General features: G+C 40.2%; 1 protein-coding gene across 1 annotated transcript in view; it reads right to left on the bottom strand.

Annotated features, from left to right (window-relative positions):
- Positions 1–16,307, bottom strand: part of ltn1 (listerin E3 ubiquitin protein ligase 1) — a 134,832-nt gene that overhangs the window by 84,752 nt on the left and 33,773 nt on the right. Inside the window, exons 9-13 of the mRNA XM_072584941.1 lie at positions 15,872–16,019; positions 9,056–9,868; positions 7,610–7,651; positions 5,765–5,951; positions 2,339–2,584 (exon numbers count right to left, since the gene is read on the bottom strand). Of these exons, the coding sequence (XP_072441042.1) occupies positions 2,339–2,584; positions 5,765–5,951; positions 7,610–7,651; positions 9,056–9,868; positions 15,872–16,019 (1,436 nt within the window). The remainder of the gene's footprint in view (positions 1–2,338; positions 2,585–5,764; positions 5,952–7,609; positions 7,652–9,055; positions 9,869–15,871; positions 16,020–16,307) is intronic.

The following is a 16,307-nucleotide window of genomic DNA, read 5'->3' on the forward strand; positions in this document are numbered from 1 at the left end:
TGACAATGTTTGCCAGACTTATATCTCAGTGGTCAGGCAATAAAGGCGTTCACTTCTTGATAGTAATCAGACCACTTGGTTTCTTAGCATCTGATTCCCAGTAAATGGTTAATAACTTTCCATGAGTCCATAAGACAGGAGCAGAATTATGACATTCAACTGATCAAGTCTGCTCCACCATTCAATCACGGCTGATACATTTCCCAACACCATTTTTTTGCCTTCTCCCGGTAACCCGTAATTGCCTTACCAATCAAGTAACTATCTCTCTCCGTCTAAAATATAATCATTGACTTGACTTCCACAGGCCTCTGCAGCAATCAGTTACACAGATTAACCACCCTCTGGCTGAAAAAATTCATTCTCATCACCGTTCTAAAGATCCGTCCCTACCCTATGTGGCTGTGCCATCGGGTCCTACTCTCTCCTACAAATGAAAATATCTTCTCCATGTCCACTCTATCCAGGCCTATCAGTATTATTTAAGTTTCAATCAGATCCTCCCCCTCATCCTTCTAAATTCCATCAAGCACAGACACAGATTCCTCAACCACTCCTCATCAGTGTTAAATAGAGATGTGTCTTCCCACTCCAGATTGACATTACTTTTTATGTAATTTCCAGAAGTCGCTAGAGGCTTAGTCATTGAATTTATCCCAGCCAGAGTTAGATTTTTGTTTGACAAGTGAGTTTAGGGTCATAAAAAAAAACAAATTTGAAAGGGTTCATAAAAGATTTACAAGGATTGGCAAGATTGGAGGGCTTGAGCTATGGGGAGAGGCTGAATAGGCTGGGGCTGTTTTCCATGGAGCGTCAGAGGCTGAGAGGCAACCTTAGAGGTTTACAAAATCATGAAGGGCATGGATAGGATAAATAGACAAGGTCTTTTCTCTGGGGTGAGGTAGTCCAGAACTGGACAGCAGAGATTTAGGGTGAGAGGGGAAAGATTTAAAACGGACCTAAGGGGCAACTCTTTTTTACGCAGAGAGGTGGTGTGTGTATGGAATGAGCTGCCAGTGGAAGCCAGTGGAAGTGGTGGAGGCTGGTACAATTACAACACCTAAAAGACATCTGGATAGGTATATGAATAGGAAAGGTTTAGAAGTAAAATGGGCCAAATGCTGGCAAATGGGGCTAGATTAGTTTAGAATATCTGGTCAGCATGGACAAGTTGGACTGGAGGATCGGTTTCAGTGCTGTTCATCTCTATGACTAAGATACAACAACTCCTTCAGTCCTGGAATTATTCTAGTGAATCTCTTCTGAACCTCCTCAGATGACAATACATCCTTCCTCAGATAAAGGCCCAAAACTGCTCACAATTTTTCAAAATGCAGACTGACTACAGCCTTATTAAACCCAAGCAGTACATTTTTGCTCTTGTATTCTAGCCCTCTTGAAATGAATGCCAACATTGCATTTGCCTTCCCAACTGCCAAGTGCACCTGTATGTTGACCTTAAGAGAATCCCGAACTAGGACTCCTGGTCCCAGATTTCTGAAACCGTCCTCCATTTAGAAAATAGTATATGCCTCTATTCTTCCTACCAAAGTGCATAACCTCTCACTTTCCCACATTGCATTCTAGCTGCCACTTCTTTGTCCACTCTTCTAGCCTGTCCAAGTCCTTCTGCAGCCTCCCTGCTTCCTCCACACAACCTGCCCTTCCACCGATCTTTGTTCCATCTGCAAACTAAGCAACAATGCCCTCAGTTCCTTCATCTAAATTGTTAATGTGTGTGAATAGTTGCGGTCTCTGCAAAAGCCACTACTCACTGATTGTGATCCTGAAAAAGACTCCTTTATCCCCACACTCTGCCATCTGCCAGTCAGCCAATCCTCTGACTATGCCAGTACCTTGCCCCTAACACCACGGGCTTTTATCTTACTGTGCAGCTTTCTCTGCTGCACCTTCTCAAAGGCCTTCTGGAAATCCAAACAGATCACGTCCACTGGCTCTCCTTTGCCTAACTTGCTCATAAGCTCCTCAGAGAGCTTTAACAGATTTGTCAGGCATGACCTCCCTTGATGAAACTATGCTTACTCAGCCCCATTTAACCATGCACTTCCAAGTATTCCGCAATCGCATTCTTAATAACTGACTCTAAAATCTTACAAACAGCTGAAGTCATGCTAACTGAGGTCAGGCTAACTTTGTTAGATAAATCACTATCAGATATGTCCTACAATAGAGTAACACCATGCCAAGATTTCTGAGGAAGATGGTATTGCATGAGGTTAGATTAATTAAAATATAAAACACATGTACACACCTTGAAATTGCATATGTTTAAGATACATAGAAACAATAAACCTAATTTTTTAACACTGCACTTTACCTGAGAGATGAGTCTTCTCCTGGCTTTGGGCACAGAGCTGGAAGATTGTGGAAAGAAGATCTTCAGCTGTAGACATCTGCAAACACCCCTTGATGGAGCAGAAAAAATTAGACGCCAAATCACAAATGAAGGAAAGCATTGGCTCCAGAGCTTGAGTTTTAGACAGGTCCTTAGAAAGATCCTTAGAAAGCGCATTGTGCAGTCTGTCAATTATCCTTTCAATATACAACTCATCGATCAAGAACTCTATAAAAAAAAATAAAATTCAAATACTACAACACATCCTTAAGGCAATATGCATCCCTGAACCCTTTGATACAATAGTTCAATTTGACTAATACATACCAATTAATTAAAGAAGCCATCTGAATGACACAAACATAATTAAAAAAGTACCTGTGATATATTATATATACATATATGATAGAGGAGCAGACTGGAGCTAATTGGGTTGTTCTAAAGAGATCCAGCATGAACTCACCTGTTCAAGTGACCCCTTTCAGTATCTTCAGACTCTATAATATCCTGATCTTTAGTCTAATAAACCTCGTCAAAACTCAGCTGAATGAGGGTGGTGAAAAATGATTTCCAAATATTTTTAATCAACTAGTCAGATGTGTCATGACATACCACTGGAGTAGGTGAGACTTGAACCCACGCCTTCCAACCCAGAGATAGGGACACTACCACTGCTACAACAGCCCTTACTACCAACTTCCATGCTATTGTCAATGATAGGTTTCAGCTTGGATGGAATTTTCTGCCAGTGCTCTAATACTCAACAAGGAAGTTGGCTAGCTCAGTTGGCTGGATGGTTGATTTACAATGGAATGACATCAACAACATGGGTTTCTGCATTGGCTGAGCTTGCCTTGGTGCCATGAAAGACTTTCCTTCTCAAACTCTTCCTTCACCTAAGATGCGGTGACCCTCAAGTTAAAACACCACCAGTTATTTCTCTCTCTCTCTCTCTCTCTCTCACACACGAGAGCAGCCCTATGATCAGGCAGGGCTATGCTGTCCTTACCTTTTCATAGGCAGTAAAAACAATTTTTTACTAAACCTTCGGAAAAAGCCATAGGAAAGATAAAAATTGTTTTCAATTATGACTTAAAAGGAATGATCATTTAGTTCTTCCAAAACCACAGCAAAGTTTCTTTTTTAACTTGTTCTTTGGAATGTGGATATTGCTGCCCTGAAAGAGGTGACAGCACACTACTTTCTTGAACTGGTGCAGTCCTTGGGATACAAGGTCACTCACAGTACTGCTGGAAGGAAGTTCCAGGATTTTCACCCAGTGACAGTGCACAAATGGTGCTATAGTTCCAAATCAGGAGGTTGTGTGGCTCAGAAGGGAGGGTGAAGGTGGATGGATTCCCAAGCATCTGCTGTCCTTGTCCTTCTAGGCGGTAAAAGTCATGATTTGGAAGGTGCTGTCGGAGGACCTGACTTGAGTAACTGCACTGCATCTTCTAGACGATGCATTCTGCTACCACTTCACTTTGGTGAAAGAAGTGAATGCTGAAAGTGGTGGATTGGTGCAAAATCAAGTGGGTTACATTGACCTGGAAGCTGTCAAGCTTGAGTGTTGTTGGCTGCACTAAGCCAGTCAAATAGAGAGTATTCTTGAATGTAGGTTTGCTCACTGAGCTGGAAGGTTCGTCTTCAAATGTTTCGTCATCAGACTAGGTAACATCAGTGAGCGAGGAAACCTACATCCAGAACGTCAATCTGAGCTATAAATCTTCTCAAAACTCAGAGTATTCTAACTCATGCCTGATTTATGCCTTGCAGATGGATAGCCTTTGGGACAGAACCATTCTTAAGTGGGTGAAAGATCGCGTGGAAGTCACACGGTGTCAACTCCTTCACAGAGCAGGGATGGCTAAATGAGAGAAATCATATGATTTGAACCAAATTAATCACTGTAATGCAGCCAAGTCCAAAATTGTGTCAAGAGAGAAGGTGTTCTAGTTGCACAACACCTCCACAAGCATTGAAGCAATCCTCAAAGAATTATAGGACATAATTATAACACATATATCATTATAATACATAATTCCATGAATTTCTTTGTGTTAAAGAGTCCTTGCTGCCTTCAAACTAAACTGGAAAAGAAATGAAATGTTATATTTGCATATTCAAAGTTCACTCTCACCCTGGTTTCTAGTTCCTTCCATGTGTCTATGATCCCAATGCAGAGTACCCCACCAAATACAGGATCAGGGGTGGCCCTCTTTTAGATGACCTTGATTCACTCTACCCTAGGATCAGCTCTGCTTTGGGAAGCTGGAAGGGGTGACTGAGAATTCCTAGCCTTTGACCTGAAGATGATATAACCAAGCACCAAGGTAAATGAAGATTTTGCAAAAGGGAAATCATATTTAACCATTTTGCTGGAAATGTTTGAACAGGAAACATGCTGCGAGGCAGGCGAGGCATGCATCTGCCTGAGTTTAGAAGAGTTAGAAGCTTAGTTGAAACGCTTACCCTGAAGTGTGTTGATAGGTAGGTGTGGAAAGATTATCTCTGCTTGCTTGAGAATTTAGAACAAGGGGATCATGGTTTAAAAATTAGGGACTGCCCATTTAAGACAGAGAAGGAAAATTCTTTTCTCAGAGGATCATGAGTGCTTGGAACTCTTTCTCTGAAGGTGGTGAAAATAAAGTTTTTGAATATTTTTAAGGCAGAGGCAGGCAGAACCTTGATATGCAAGGAGGTGAAAGATTATTATGATGGAATAATCAGATCAGGCATGTTCTTATCAAATGGAAGACGAAGCTTGACTGGCTGAGTAGCCTAGCGCTGCTTCCATTTCGTATGTTCATAATATCGTAACTCAGCTAGTACTCGCCTCCCAACTTTGACTGACACCCCTTGTCACATTATCTTGAAAAAATTACAGTCTGAAAAACATCAACTCAATCAGTTTCCACAAGCTTTAAGAGGAAGCAAGTTCCACATTTCAAATGCACTTTATCTTACGCTTCCTGATTTTATTCTGAAAAGCCCAAATCTGATTTTAAGATTATACCTCATCAGAGGTAGCAATACATTATTTATACATATTAACAAATCCTTTGTTATTTTAAATTTCTCATTTTGATAAAACATGCATTTTGAGAAAGTGGAACTCACTACCACATTATGTGGTTAAAGCAAATAGTACAAATACATTTAGTGGGAAGATGGACACATACGTGATTTTATTGAGTTATTTACTATCACATATATCTACAAATATAGAGTGAAAAGTGTTTTGTCACCACAATGAGGATGGGGGGGTGACTACTAGGAGGGGATTCGAGCATAATACTGACATGGATTGTTTGGGCCAAATGACCTATTTCTGTGCCACGAATCTATGTCATATATCATTACACAGAGTGTTCTGGAAGGTTTTTGAATGAAAGCTTCTCTACTCACCATTACTGAAGTGCTTAGACAGAGCTAGGCTAAGTAACACCCAGCTTTGTGAGTGGGCATCTTTTGGCCAAGAGCTTGTTTTTCCCATTGTACAGAGCTCATCTGCCAATAAGACCAATTTCTCACCAAGTACTTCTCCTTTCAACCAATCAGAAACAGCAGCATACTTAACTTGATCCAAACATGCCTGAAAGAAAGAGGTTAGAAATGGAAACAACAAAGATTAACAAGCATTTTAACCATTATAAATTAGGTTTTCTGAAAATGTAATGTTTATAAACTTATTTATTTCTGAAAAGAGAAACACATTGCTAGAGTGTTCTACGTTGAGCTCAGCAGACCAAATGAAAGGAAGTCAAAGTTCAAATGATCAATACTCCGAGAAAAGCTGTTCACAAGTTGACTCTGATTGATTGGACATTGTCATGGAGCAAGCAATGGGTTCTCTAAATTCTTGGGTAATTAAAACAAAAATGCAAGACATTAACATAATCCACTTGTTTGGACAGGGTAACTGTGCTTCTCCTGCAATATTAATTGCGGTAATAATTTGAAATTTAGCATTCTTCCATTTGCCCTGCTCAGCACAACATGAAAGCATTTTCAGTATTATTCAAGTTCAGTTCTCTATGTGACTTTTAATAAACTTTTGGAGAAGGGAGAGCATAGTGTCAACGTCACTGCAATAGTAATCCAGAACGTTTAGCAAATGTCCTAGGTACATGAATTCAAATCGCACCATGGCAGAAGGTGAAACTTGGATTCAATTAAATTGAAGATTAGAAAGCTAGCCTAAAGGCAACCATATAACCATTGCTTATTATTGTAAAAACCTCATCTGGTTAACTAATGTCCTTTTGGGAATGAAATCTGCCATTCTTACCTGGTTTTACTTATACATGACTTTTCCTGATGAAGGGCTTTTGCCCGAAACGTTGATTTCGCTGCTCGCTGGATGCTGCCTGAACTGCTGTGCTCTTCCAGCACCACTAATCCAGTATTTGATTTTCAGCATCTGCAGTCATTGTTTTTACCTTTCAGACTCATGGTAATATGGTTTTCTTTTAACTGCCCTCTAGGCAATTAGTGATGGACAATAAATGCTGACGTAGCCAGCAACTTCCATAATCCATGAACAATCTACATTGTAAATTGATTAATGGTTTAGTTTTAATGGTTTTGAGGCTCAAAACAAATTGCCTATGGTATTAATTCCTTCTAGTTCTACAAGTCCAACACTAGTGCTGAGGGAATACCGTTATTTAATGTATGTTAGAATTGTTGACAGAATCACAAGATTTTGCTTCAAAATGATGTGAAAATTCCAGTCAACTGATGACCACAGTTAAACTAACAACATAAACTTGCAATACTAATATATCCATACAGAGGGCATAAAATGTGCACTTTCCAGATTGTCATTCGTTAACTACAAAACCAAAATTTGAGAACAAAAAAAAACTTTTTCTGATCTCATCCTATAAATACCACTACTAATTCAGGTTATATAAATCAGCTGCAAAAGGATTTTGCTTTTAGTTAAATTCCTTTTAGTTCAAATATTGTTAAATAGCATGCTAAAGGCATTCACAAAGATGGCTTACATGACAAGAATTTTATTTTGAATGCTGATTGAACAGCTGCATTTTGAAAATCAAATTAACATAGTCCCTTTATCATTTACAGTTGGACATGAAGACAAACTTATAAGCATGTAATATGGTGATCTGCACTAAATATTATTTAGACTCTAAATAAAAGAAAAGGAAAATTTAAAAGTCCAAAACACAAGGCTATCTGAAAACCTAAACTCAGTAAATAAATTCCAGTAGCATGCAGAATTACCTTTTGTACGATGTGGAACACGAGGAGCCAGCCTTGCTCCATCTACAAAAGAAAAGTTAGCATTCTTTACTAAAGGGGTAATAACATAATAGCTTGCATTTGCATGGCAACTGGAACATAAGAAATACACTGGTGCTTCCCAAAGATGTCAAACAAAAATGGATGTTGAACTAAAGTAGCTAGTAGAAGTAGAGACTAAAATTTTGTTCAAAGCGATACGTTTAAAGGAAAGACTGAGAAAAGAAAAGAGTTGGACAGGTAGAGAGATTCAGGGCGAGAATTCAGAGCTCGAGACCAGGCAGCTAAAGGCACAGTCAATGATGGTTAAACAGCAGGAGCAAAGTTAACGAAAAGTTTTTAAGAGATAAATATTAGGGCTGTAGAGAAGGCTACAAAAATAGGGAGACACCAAGCCATGAAGGCATTTAAAGTGGAGGATGAGAAATTTTAATCTGGGGCATTACAGAACATGGGGTTAAGTACAAGATAACAACAGTCAGAGTGAATGTTAAGTGAGACTTAACAGAAAAGTTTTGGATCAGTTGTCAAAAGTCTGTACTCTGAGCTCCTGCAGCTGCATGCTCCTTCCCTACCTGCTACTCAGTTAGTTGCAGCTAATCCTACTTATCTCCTATATTTATCGTTTTCACAATTGACCAGGAAAGTTGCTGGAAATAGAGTGAAATAAATTGCAGACATAAAACAGAAAAGTGAAAGAAAACAAATGATGGAGGAAGGGAGACATGAGAGTGAGAGACTAAGGGGGGGGGGTGGAAAGTGAGCGAGAGCGAGAAACCAGAGAGAGAAAGAGAGAGAGACAGACAGACAGAGGAGAAAGAGAGAAACTCATGGCAATAACGGTGCTGCCGATTTAAGAACATTTACATTTTACCGAGCTGGAACACACTACTTGGCTGGTCAGAGATTATAAGAACATAAACCTGTAGAGCTGCAGGGATGGAGCCATCCTAAATTGATGAGCCAAGTACGAACACATGAACATGGAGCAGGAGTAGGCCATTTAATCCCTTAAACCTGCTCTACCATTCAAATGATCATGGCTGACCTGATTGCAATCAATGTTCCCTCATTAACAGCACAGCTCTTGAAGGGTCTGTACACACCAATCACCATGCAGATGCATTGACTTCCAGTTCTGGAAGCTGTGCGCAGACATCAGAGGTCCATGCATCAGCATAAAATATTAGAGGGAACATTGATTGTAACCTCAGACCCACATGCCCGCCTACCGGATAACCTTCCATCTGCTTGTTTAATAATTTTTCCATGCAATGATAATTCTGTGCCCTACTGGTAAAAGTGCCTATTGCTGAATAGGCATAAACAGCTATAAAAATGTCTTGAACATGATTCATAACTATTAATCTAACCTATTCAAAACTGGTAAATAAAACTGCCATTGATTTTCTATGCTCTTTCACCTACCTGAGAGATTTGGTTCAGTATTATCTTCCTTTCATTATTATCACAGCAATGAAGGACACTGTAGAGCATATCAACCAAAAAACCTAAGTCAGTTTTATCATCTTTCACCCAGACTAGTAGTTTCTGAGTCAGAAACCGTACAGCAGGGTTACTTGCCATCGCTTTCACTTCATTACTTGCTTCAAAGAAAGATTCAGCACTCCCTGGTTTATCATTTTCCAGCAAAATAGTGAATAGCTTTGTTGATGGAAATGAGCTAATGAGTGTAGTCAAGAACACAAGATGCATTTCGGAGTTCTGTTCATTAATAAAGGTCATGCTCAGTTTGGCAAGTTCACAGATTAGGGCTTCCAAAGGCACTATTCTGGCAGGATGGCTGTCCTGACGTTGTCTTGAAGTATCCTCCAAATTTTCAGATTCCAATGTTTTCTTCGTTCCAAAAATTAATTCTTCCAGGTGGTTTGTAGCATTGCTTTCATAATCTTGAGTTTCTTCTTGATCGATAAATCTGATTTTACCTTTCTTTCTCACAGACTGTTCTGTTGTCCCCTTAGGCTTTCCCATGCATTTAAGCAAAGAGGAGATCCCTTCTAATACATTTTCATCAACTTCAGTGCTGCCCAACTGAGATATACAGGCTTGAGAAAGACCTTTCCAAAAATCAGATAACAGTCGTTTGTATGCAGCAGCCCACTCTTCTATATCTGAATTATCAGTCCGTCTTTCCCATGAGGCAAGAGTGTCTGCAAGTTTGGAGAAAGTGCCACTTTGCAGCTTGGGATTCTTCAAAGCAAAATTTAAAAGAGGTAGCAGCTGAAAGAAATAAGAAGTTCAAGAAAGAAGTAGTTCAACTTTATTACTTTCAAAATTACATTAACAATTATCAAACTTCTATTTGCCTTAAATACTCTCAGTCTGCACCTGTAAACGTTCTTTTTGCTACATGCCACACATACAAGTTGACCAATTTAAAACATATGCCTTTTGATTAAATTTAAAATATAAGCCATAACTACTAATTTAACCTGGGGCATTGTTTGTAGAGGAATAAGACAGTGTTATTTTCTGGGTCTGTTGATTGTGAAGGAGCGAAAATGGCCTTTAGTAGAGTAATATGTGCTTCTTGTCAGATATTGGAGTTTAAAGAGAGTTTAAGGGTTACTGCAGATTATAAATGCCATAAATGCTGTTGGATGCAAATATTATCAGATCGAATGGATAGGTTGGAGAGACAGGTAGAAGCGATGAGGAATTTGCAACAGGAACAGTATGTGATGGATGGCAGTTATAGGAAGGGGGTGGGGGGAGAAAAGAGTCTCAGATAGAGTCACATAGATGGGATAACTCCAGGAAAGGTAAGAGAGGTAGGCAGCTAGTGCAGGAGTCTATATACCCATTTCAAACAGATATGCTGTTTTGGAAAATGTAGGGGGTGATGGAATCTCAGGGGAACGTAGCACGATCAGCCAAGTTTCTGGTATTGAGACTGGCTCTAATGCAACAAGGGGTATGTTGGGTTCCAAGAGATCAATTGTGTTAGGGGATTCTCTAGTCCGAGGTACAGACAGACGTTTCTGTGGCCAGCAGCGGAAGATCAGAATGATGTGTTGTTTCCCTGGTGCCAGGATCAAAAATGTCGCAGAGAGGGTGCAGGATGTTCTCACAGGGGAGAGGGGCCAGCAAGAGGTCATTGTCCATATTGGAACCAATGACATAGGAAAGGAAAAGTTTGAGATTCTGAAGGGAGATTACAGAGAGTTAGACCTGAATTTAAAAAGAAGGTTCTCGAGAGTAGTAGTATCTGGATTACTCCCGGTGCTATGAGCTAGTGAGGGCAGGAATAGGAGTATAGAGCAGATGAATGCATGGCTGAGGAGCTGGTGTATGGGAAAATGATTCATGTTTTTGGATCATTGGAATCTCTTTTGGGATAGAAGTGACCTGTACAAGAAGGAAGAAAACACTTAAATCGGAAGGGAACTGATATACTGGGAGTGTGTGCGTGCGTGCGTCCGTCCCAGGGAGATAGTGAGGAAAGAAATTGAACTGAGATGGGTACAGGTGAGAACAGAAGAAAGTCAAACAGTCAGGGCAGGCAAGGACAAGGTAGGCCTAATAAATTAAACTGCATTTATTTCAATGCAAGGGGCCTAACAGGGAAGCAGGTGAACTCAGGGCATGGTTAAGGACATGGGACTGGGATATCATTGCAATTACAGAAACATGGCTCAGGGATTGGCAGGACAGGCAGCTTAATATTCCAGGATATAAATGCTACAGGAAGGATAGAAAGGGAGGCAAGAGAGGAGGGGGAGTGGCGTTTTTGATAAGGGATAGCATTACAGCTGTGCTGAGGGAGGATATTCCCAGAAATACATCCAGGGAGGTTATTCGGATGGGACTGAGAAATAAGAAAAGGATGATCACCTTATTGGGATTGTATTAAAGACCCCCCAATAGTCAGAGGGAAATTGAGAAACAAACGTAAGGAGATCTCAGCTATCTGTAAGAAAAATAGGGTGGTTATGGTAGGGGATTTTAACTTTCCAAACATCGACTGGGACTGCCATTGTGCTGAGGGTTTAGATGGAGAGGAATTTGTTAAGTGTGTACAAGACAATTTTCTGATTCAGTATGTGGATGTACCGACTAGAAAAGGTGCAAAACATGACCTACTCTTGGGAAATGAGGCAGGGCAGGTGACTGAGGTGTCAGTGAGGGAGCAATTTGGGGCCAGCAATCATAATTCTATTAGATTTAAAATAGTGATGGAAAAGGATAGACCAGATCTAAAAGTTGAAGTTCTAAATTGGAGAAAGGCCAATATTGACAGTATAAGGCAAGCACTTTCAAAAGCTGATTGGGGGCAGATGTTCGCAGGTAAAGAGAAGGCTGGAAAATGGGAAGCCTTCAGAAATGAGATAACAAGAATCCAGGAAAGTAAATATTCCTGTCAGGGTGAAAGGAAAGGCTGGTAGGTATAGGGAATGCTGGATGACTAAAGAAATTGAGGGTTTGGTTAAGGAAAAGAAGGAAGCATATGTAAGGTATAGACAGGATAGATCAAGTGAATCCTTAGAAGAGTATAAAGGAAGTCGGAGTACACTTGAGGGGGAAATCAGGAGGGCAAAAAGGGGACATGAGATAGCTTTGGCAAATAGAATTAAGGAGACTCCAAGGGGTTTTACAAATACATTAAGAACAAAAGGGTAACTAGGGAGAGAATAGGGTCCCTCGAAGGTCAGCAAGGCAGCTTTTGTGTGGAGCCGCAGAAAATGGGGGAGATACTAAACGAGCATTTTGCATCAGTATTTATTGTGGAAAAGGATATGGAAGCTATTGACTGTAGGGAAATAGATGGTGATAACTTGCAAAATGTCCATATTAGAGAGGAGGAAGTGCTGGATGTCTTGAAAGGCATAAAAGTGGATAAATCCCCAGGACCTGATCAGGTGTATCCGAGAATTCTGGGAAGCTAGAGAAGTGATTGCTTAGCCTCTTGCTGAGATATTTGTATCGATAGTCACAGGTGAGGTGCCAGAAAACTGGAGGTTGGCTAACGTGGTGTCACTGTTTAAGAAGGTTAGTAAGGACAAGTCAGGGAACTATAGACCAGTGAGTCTAACGATGGTGGTGGGCAAGTTGTTGGAGGGAATCCTGAGGGACAGGATGTACATGTATTTAGAAAGGTAAGGATTGATTAGGGATAGCCAACATGGGAAATCATGTTTCACAAACTTGATTGAGTTTTTTGAGGAAGTAACAAAGAGGATTAATGAGGGCAGACTGGTAGATGTGATCTATATGGACTTCAGTAAGGCGTTCGACAAGGTTCCCCATGGGAGACTGATTAGCAAGGTTAGATCTCACGGAATACAGGGAGAACTAGCCATTTGGATACAGAACTGGCTCAAAGGTAGAAGACAGAGGGTGGTGGTGGAGGGTGGTTCTTCAGACGGGAGGCCTGTGACCTGTGGAGTGCCACAAGGATCGGTGATGGGTCCTCTACTTTTTGTCATTTATAAAAATGATTTGGATGTGAGTATAAGAGGTACAGTTAGTAAGTTTGCAGATGACACCAAAATTGGAGGTGTAGTGGACAGCAAAGAGGGTTACCTCAGATTACAACAGAATCTGAACCAGATGGGCCAATGGGCTGAGAAGTGGCAGATGGAGTTTAATTCAGATAAATGAGAGGTGCTGCATTTTGGGAAAGCAAGTCTTAGCAGGACTTATACACTTAAATGGTAAAGTCCTAGGGAGGGTTGCTGAACAAAGAGAACTTGGAGTGCAGGTTCATAGCTGGAGTCGCAGGTAGATAGGATAGTGAAAAAGGTGTTTGGTATGCTTTACTTTATTGGTCAGAGTATTGAGTACAGGAGTTGGGAGGTCATGTTGCGGCTGTATAGCACATTTGTTCGGCCACTGTCGGAATATTGCGTGCAATTCTGGTCTCATTCCTATCGGAAAGATGTTGTGAAACTTGACAGGGTGCAAAAAAGATTTACAAGGATGTTGCCAGGGTTGGAGGATTTAAGCTATAGGGAGAGGCTGAACAGGCTGGGCTGTTTTCTCTGCAGCATCGGAGGCTGAGGGGTGACCTTATAGAGGTTTATAAAATTATGAGGGGCATGGATAGGGTAAATAGGCAAACTCTTTTCCCTGGGGTTGGGGAGCCCAGAACTAGAGGGCAGAGATCTAGGGTGAGAGGGGAAAGATATAAAAGACACCTAAGGGGCAACGTTTTCACGCAGAGGGTGTTACATGTATGGAATGGAGCTGCCAGAGGATGTGGTGGAGGCATTTGGATGGGTATATGAATAGGAAGGGTTTGGAGGGATATGGGCGGGTGCTGGCAGGTGGGACTAGACTGGGTTGGGATATCTGGTTGGCATGGACCGAAGGGTCTGTTTCCATGCTGTTCATCTCTATGACAAGCAAGCTTACTGTATGGTCAAAAGCAGACCATTCTGATGAGTAACACTGGCATAATAGTCTTCACATATAATTGAAATATTGGCTATTGACCAATGCAAAAATCATAAATATTGCTATAATCTGCCTAGAAACCACTAATTTTTAGAAGATATTTGCATTTTCAGGTACTCAGTGGATCACACAAAGACTTAAGATTTAATATTTCTACTGTAACAAACCAAAAGCAACAGTGAATAAACAAATTCAGTATTAAGGTGTGATTATCCAGAACACTAAACTGACCACCTCACATGCATAACATAGTCAGTGAAGACAAGTTACACAAAGCATATGCACGTGCACCTATGACATAACTGCATTCTGTACACAACAATGATATCATCAGTACATGCACTACTGATGTGGAGTTTGGGAAGGCAAAGTCAGGGCTGGGACTCTGGTGTGAATAGGGACAAAAGTTGGTAGGCCTGCAGTGGGAGCAGAGGAGCCAGCCTCCATTTCTCCATTTTGTGCATTTAATTTTATTTTAAAAATCATTTTTTTCAAAAACAAAACAAAGAACGTTTCTAAATGCACATTTCCTGTCGTCCTGAGACTAGCTACTGCTTTCCATCATTTACAATGATCCTGGCTTTCATTTTGCTTACATGTACTTTATGCACCACCAGTAGGTGGCCTTTATATGAAGGGAACTTCTACTCTCTACTGCAGAAAAAAAGTCCTCCTGTCACTTTTACCTTTGATGTGGATGTGCCGGTGTTGGACTGGGGTGGACAAAGTCAGAAAGCTCACAACATCCAACAGGTTTAATTGAAATCACAAGCTTTTGGAGCATTGGGGCTTGTGATTTCAAATAAACCTGTTGGACTGTAACCTGGCATTGTAAGATTTCTACTTTTATCTTTACTGATAAAGGAGGCATTTTACTTTTCTGGGTCTCTCATGCAGGCTGTCTTGTGCCTAAGAGGTTGAGTGATATCTTAGGAAACTGTAACTCAATATAATAATGATTTTCTGTGAACTTGCCTTCCTAAAGACTGCCTCTATTGCAAAGTGCATCAGTTGGATCAAGCATCCAAGCAAAAATGCTGGTTAACGATTCTCTAGACCTCTTAGACCACTCTACCTTGGAATTACACTGGCACTGATAAGAACAAAAGCTTATAAAGCTGACATTCCAAGCAGTTCCATGAGAATTGACCTATAACGGCACAACTACTCTTCATTATATATAGATGTTAATATCTAGAACCTCCTTCTTCCGAGCAAATCAACCTGGGTCCTCCTTGAGCAACCAAGTTGAAAAACCCAAAAGTAGAGCAGGTTGCCTTACCAGTCCTTTGTTTATTTTACCTTCAAGATTTCATCCTAAAATACCATAATTTCATAAATTTTGCATTTGTAACAAAATTAAATTCAAGGATGAATTTTAAAGAGTCATGAAAGCCAAATTCAAATGTGACGAAGCTGTCTACTGTTTCCCAGCATGCTAGAACAAATATATCATTGGCTGCAGGTTTGTGACAATAGTCCTCCACATTGTCAATTACCAACTTCACCTAGTATTGGAAAGCATCAGTGACCAGATACACTAGATGAAAGGGAAAGATACCAGTATTTGTTCCTTGTAGTTAAGTGGGGTATACACTTATTCCCTGAGTTAAGGATATTGCAATTCTCAAGGAAACTCAAAAAGGGAATGGAATAAGAAAAATGTCTCAAAGAAATGAAAACCTGGGGTGGATTGATACATTAAGATGTGTAAAAGTGCTTATCAATGGATAAAAGATTCCAATTTCCAGATCCCTTTTTGTTTTCAACTTTAGGAAGTTAATTTTCAGTATTTTTAAGAATCGTTTCCTTCAGTCTTTCATATACCTGTTCATTTATGAGCATCTGTTGGAGTTTTTGGTGATCCTCAATGTTCCCAAGATTTTGTTGCACAGTGAAGCATAAGCATTCCATGAATGCTGATACAATTGCTGAACTCTCACTGCAGCTCATCAAGGCACGTTCGCTCTGTAATCTAATAATCAAAAATAAAAGGACATCTTTTTAAAATAACAGGAGATATTCATTCTCTAAATTATCTCAGCTAAATTGTAAACTCTGAAGTGCAATCACAGTCCATTTCTTTTGCAAATGTTTCTTTATTTTCTGGAAGGAATCTGTCAGCTTCCTTTGGCATTCACTTCAAAGATGGGGCTAAGAAAAAGCAACCTGTGAAGTTCTGAATGAAGTTGCATTCTCCATCAGCTAAAGGCATTATATACTCAAGTTTCAATTTGCTACACTACCATGCTTCATTTCATTA

The sequence above is a fragment of the Chiloscyllium punctatum genome, chromosome 15, assembly GCF_047496795.1.
Source record: "Chiloscyllium punctatum isolate Juve2018m chromosome 15, sChiPun1.3, whole genome shotgun sequence".
In the NCBI taxonomy this organism is placed as follows: Eukaryota; Metazoa; Chordata; class Chondrichthyes; order Orectolobiformes; family Hemiscylliidae; genus Chiloscyllium; species Chiloscyllium punctatum.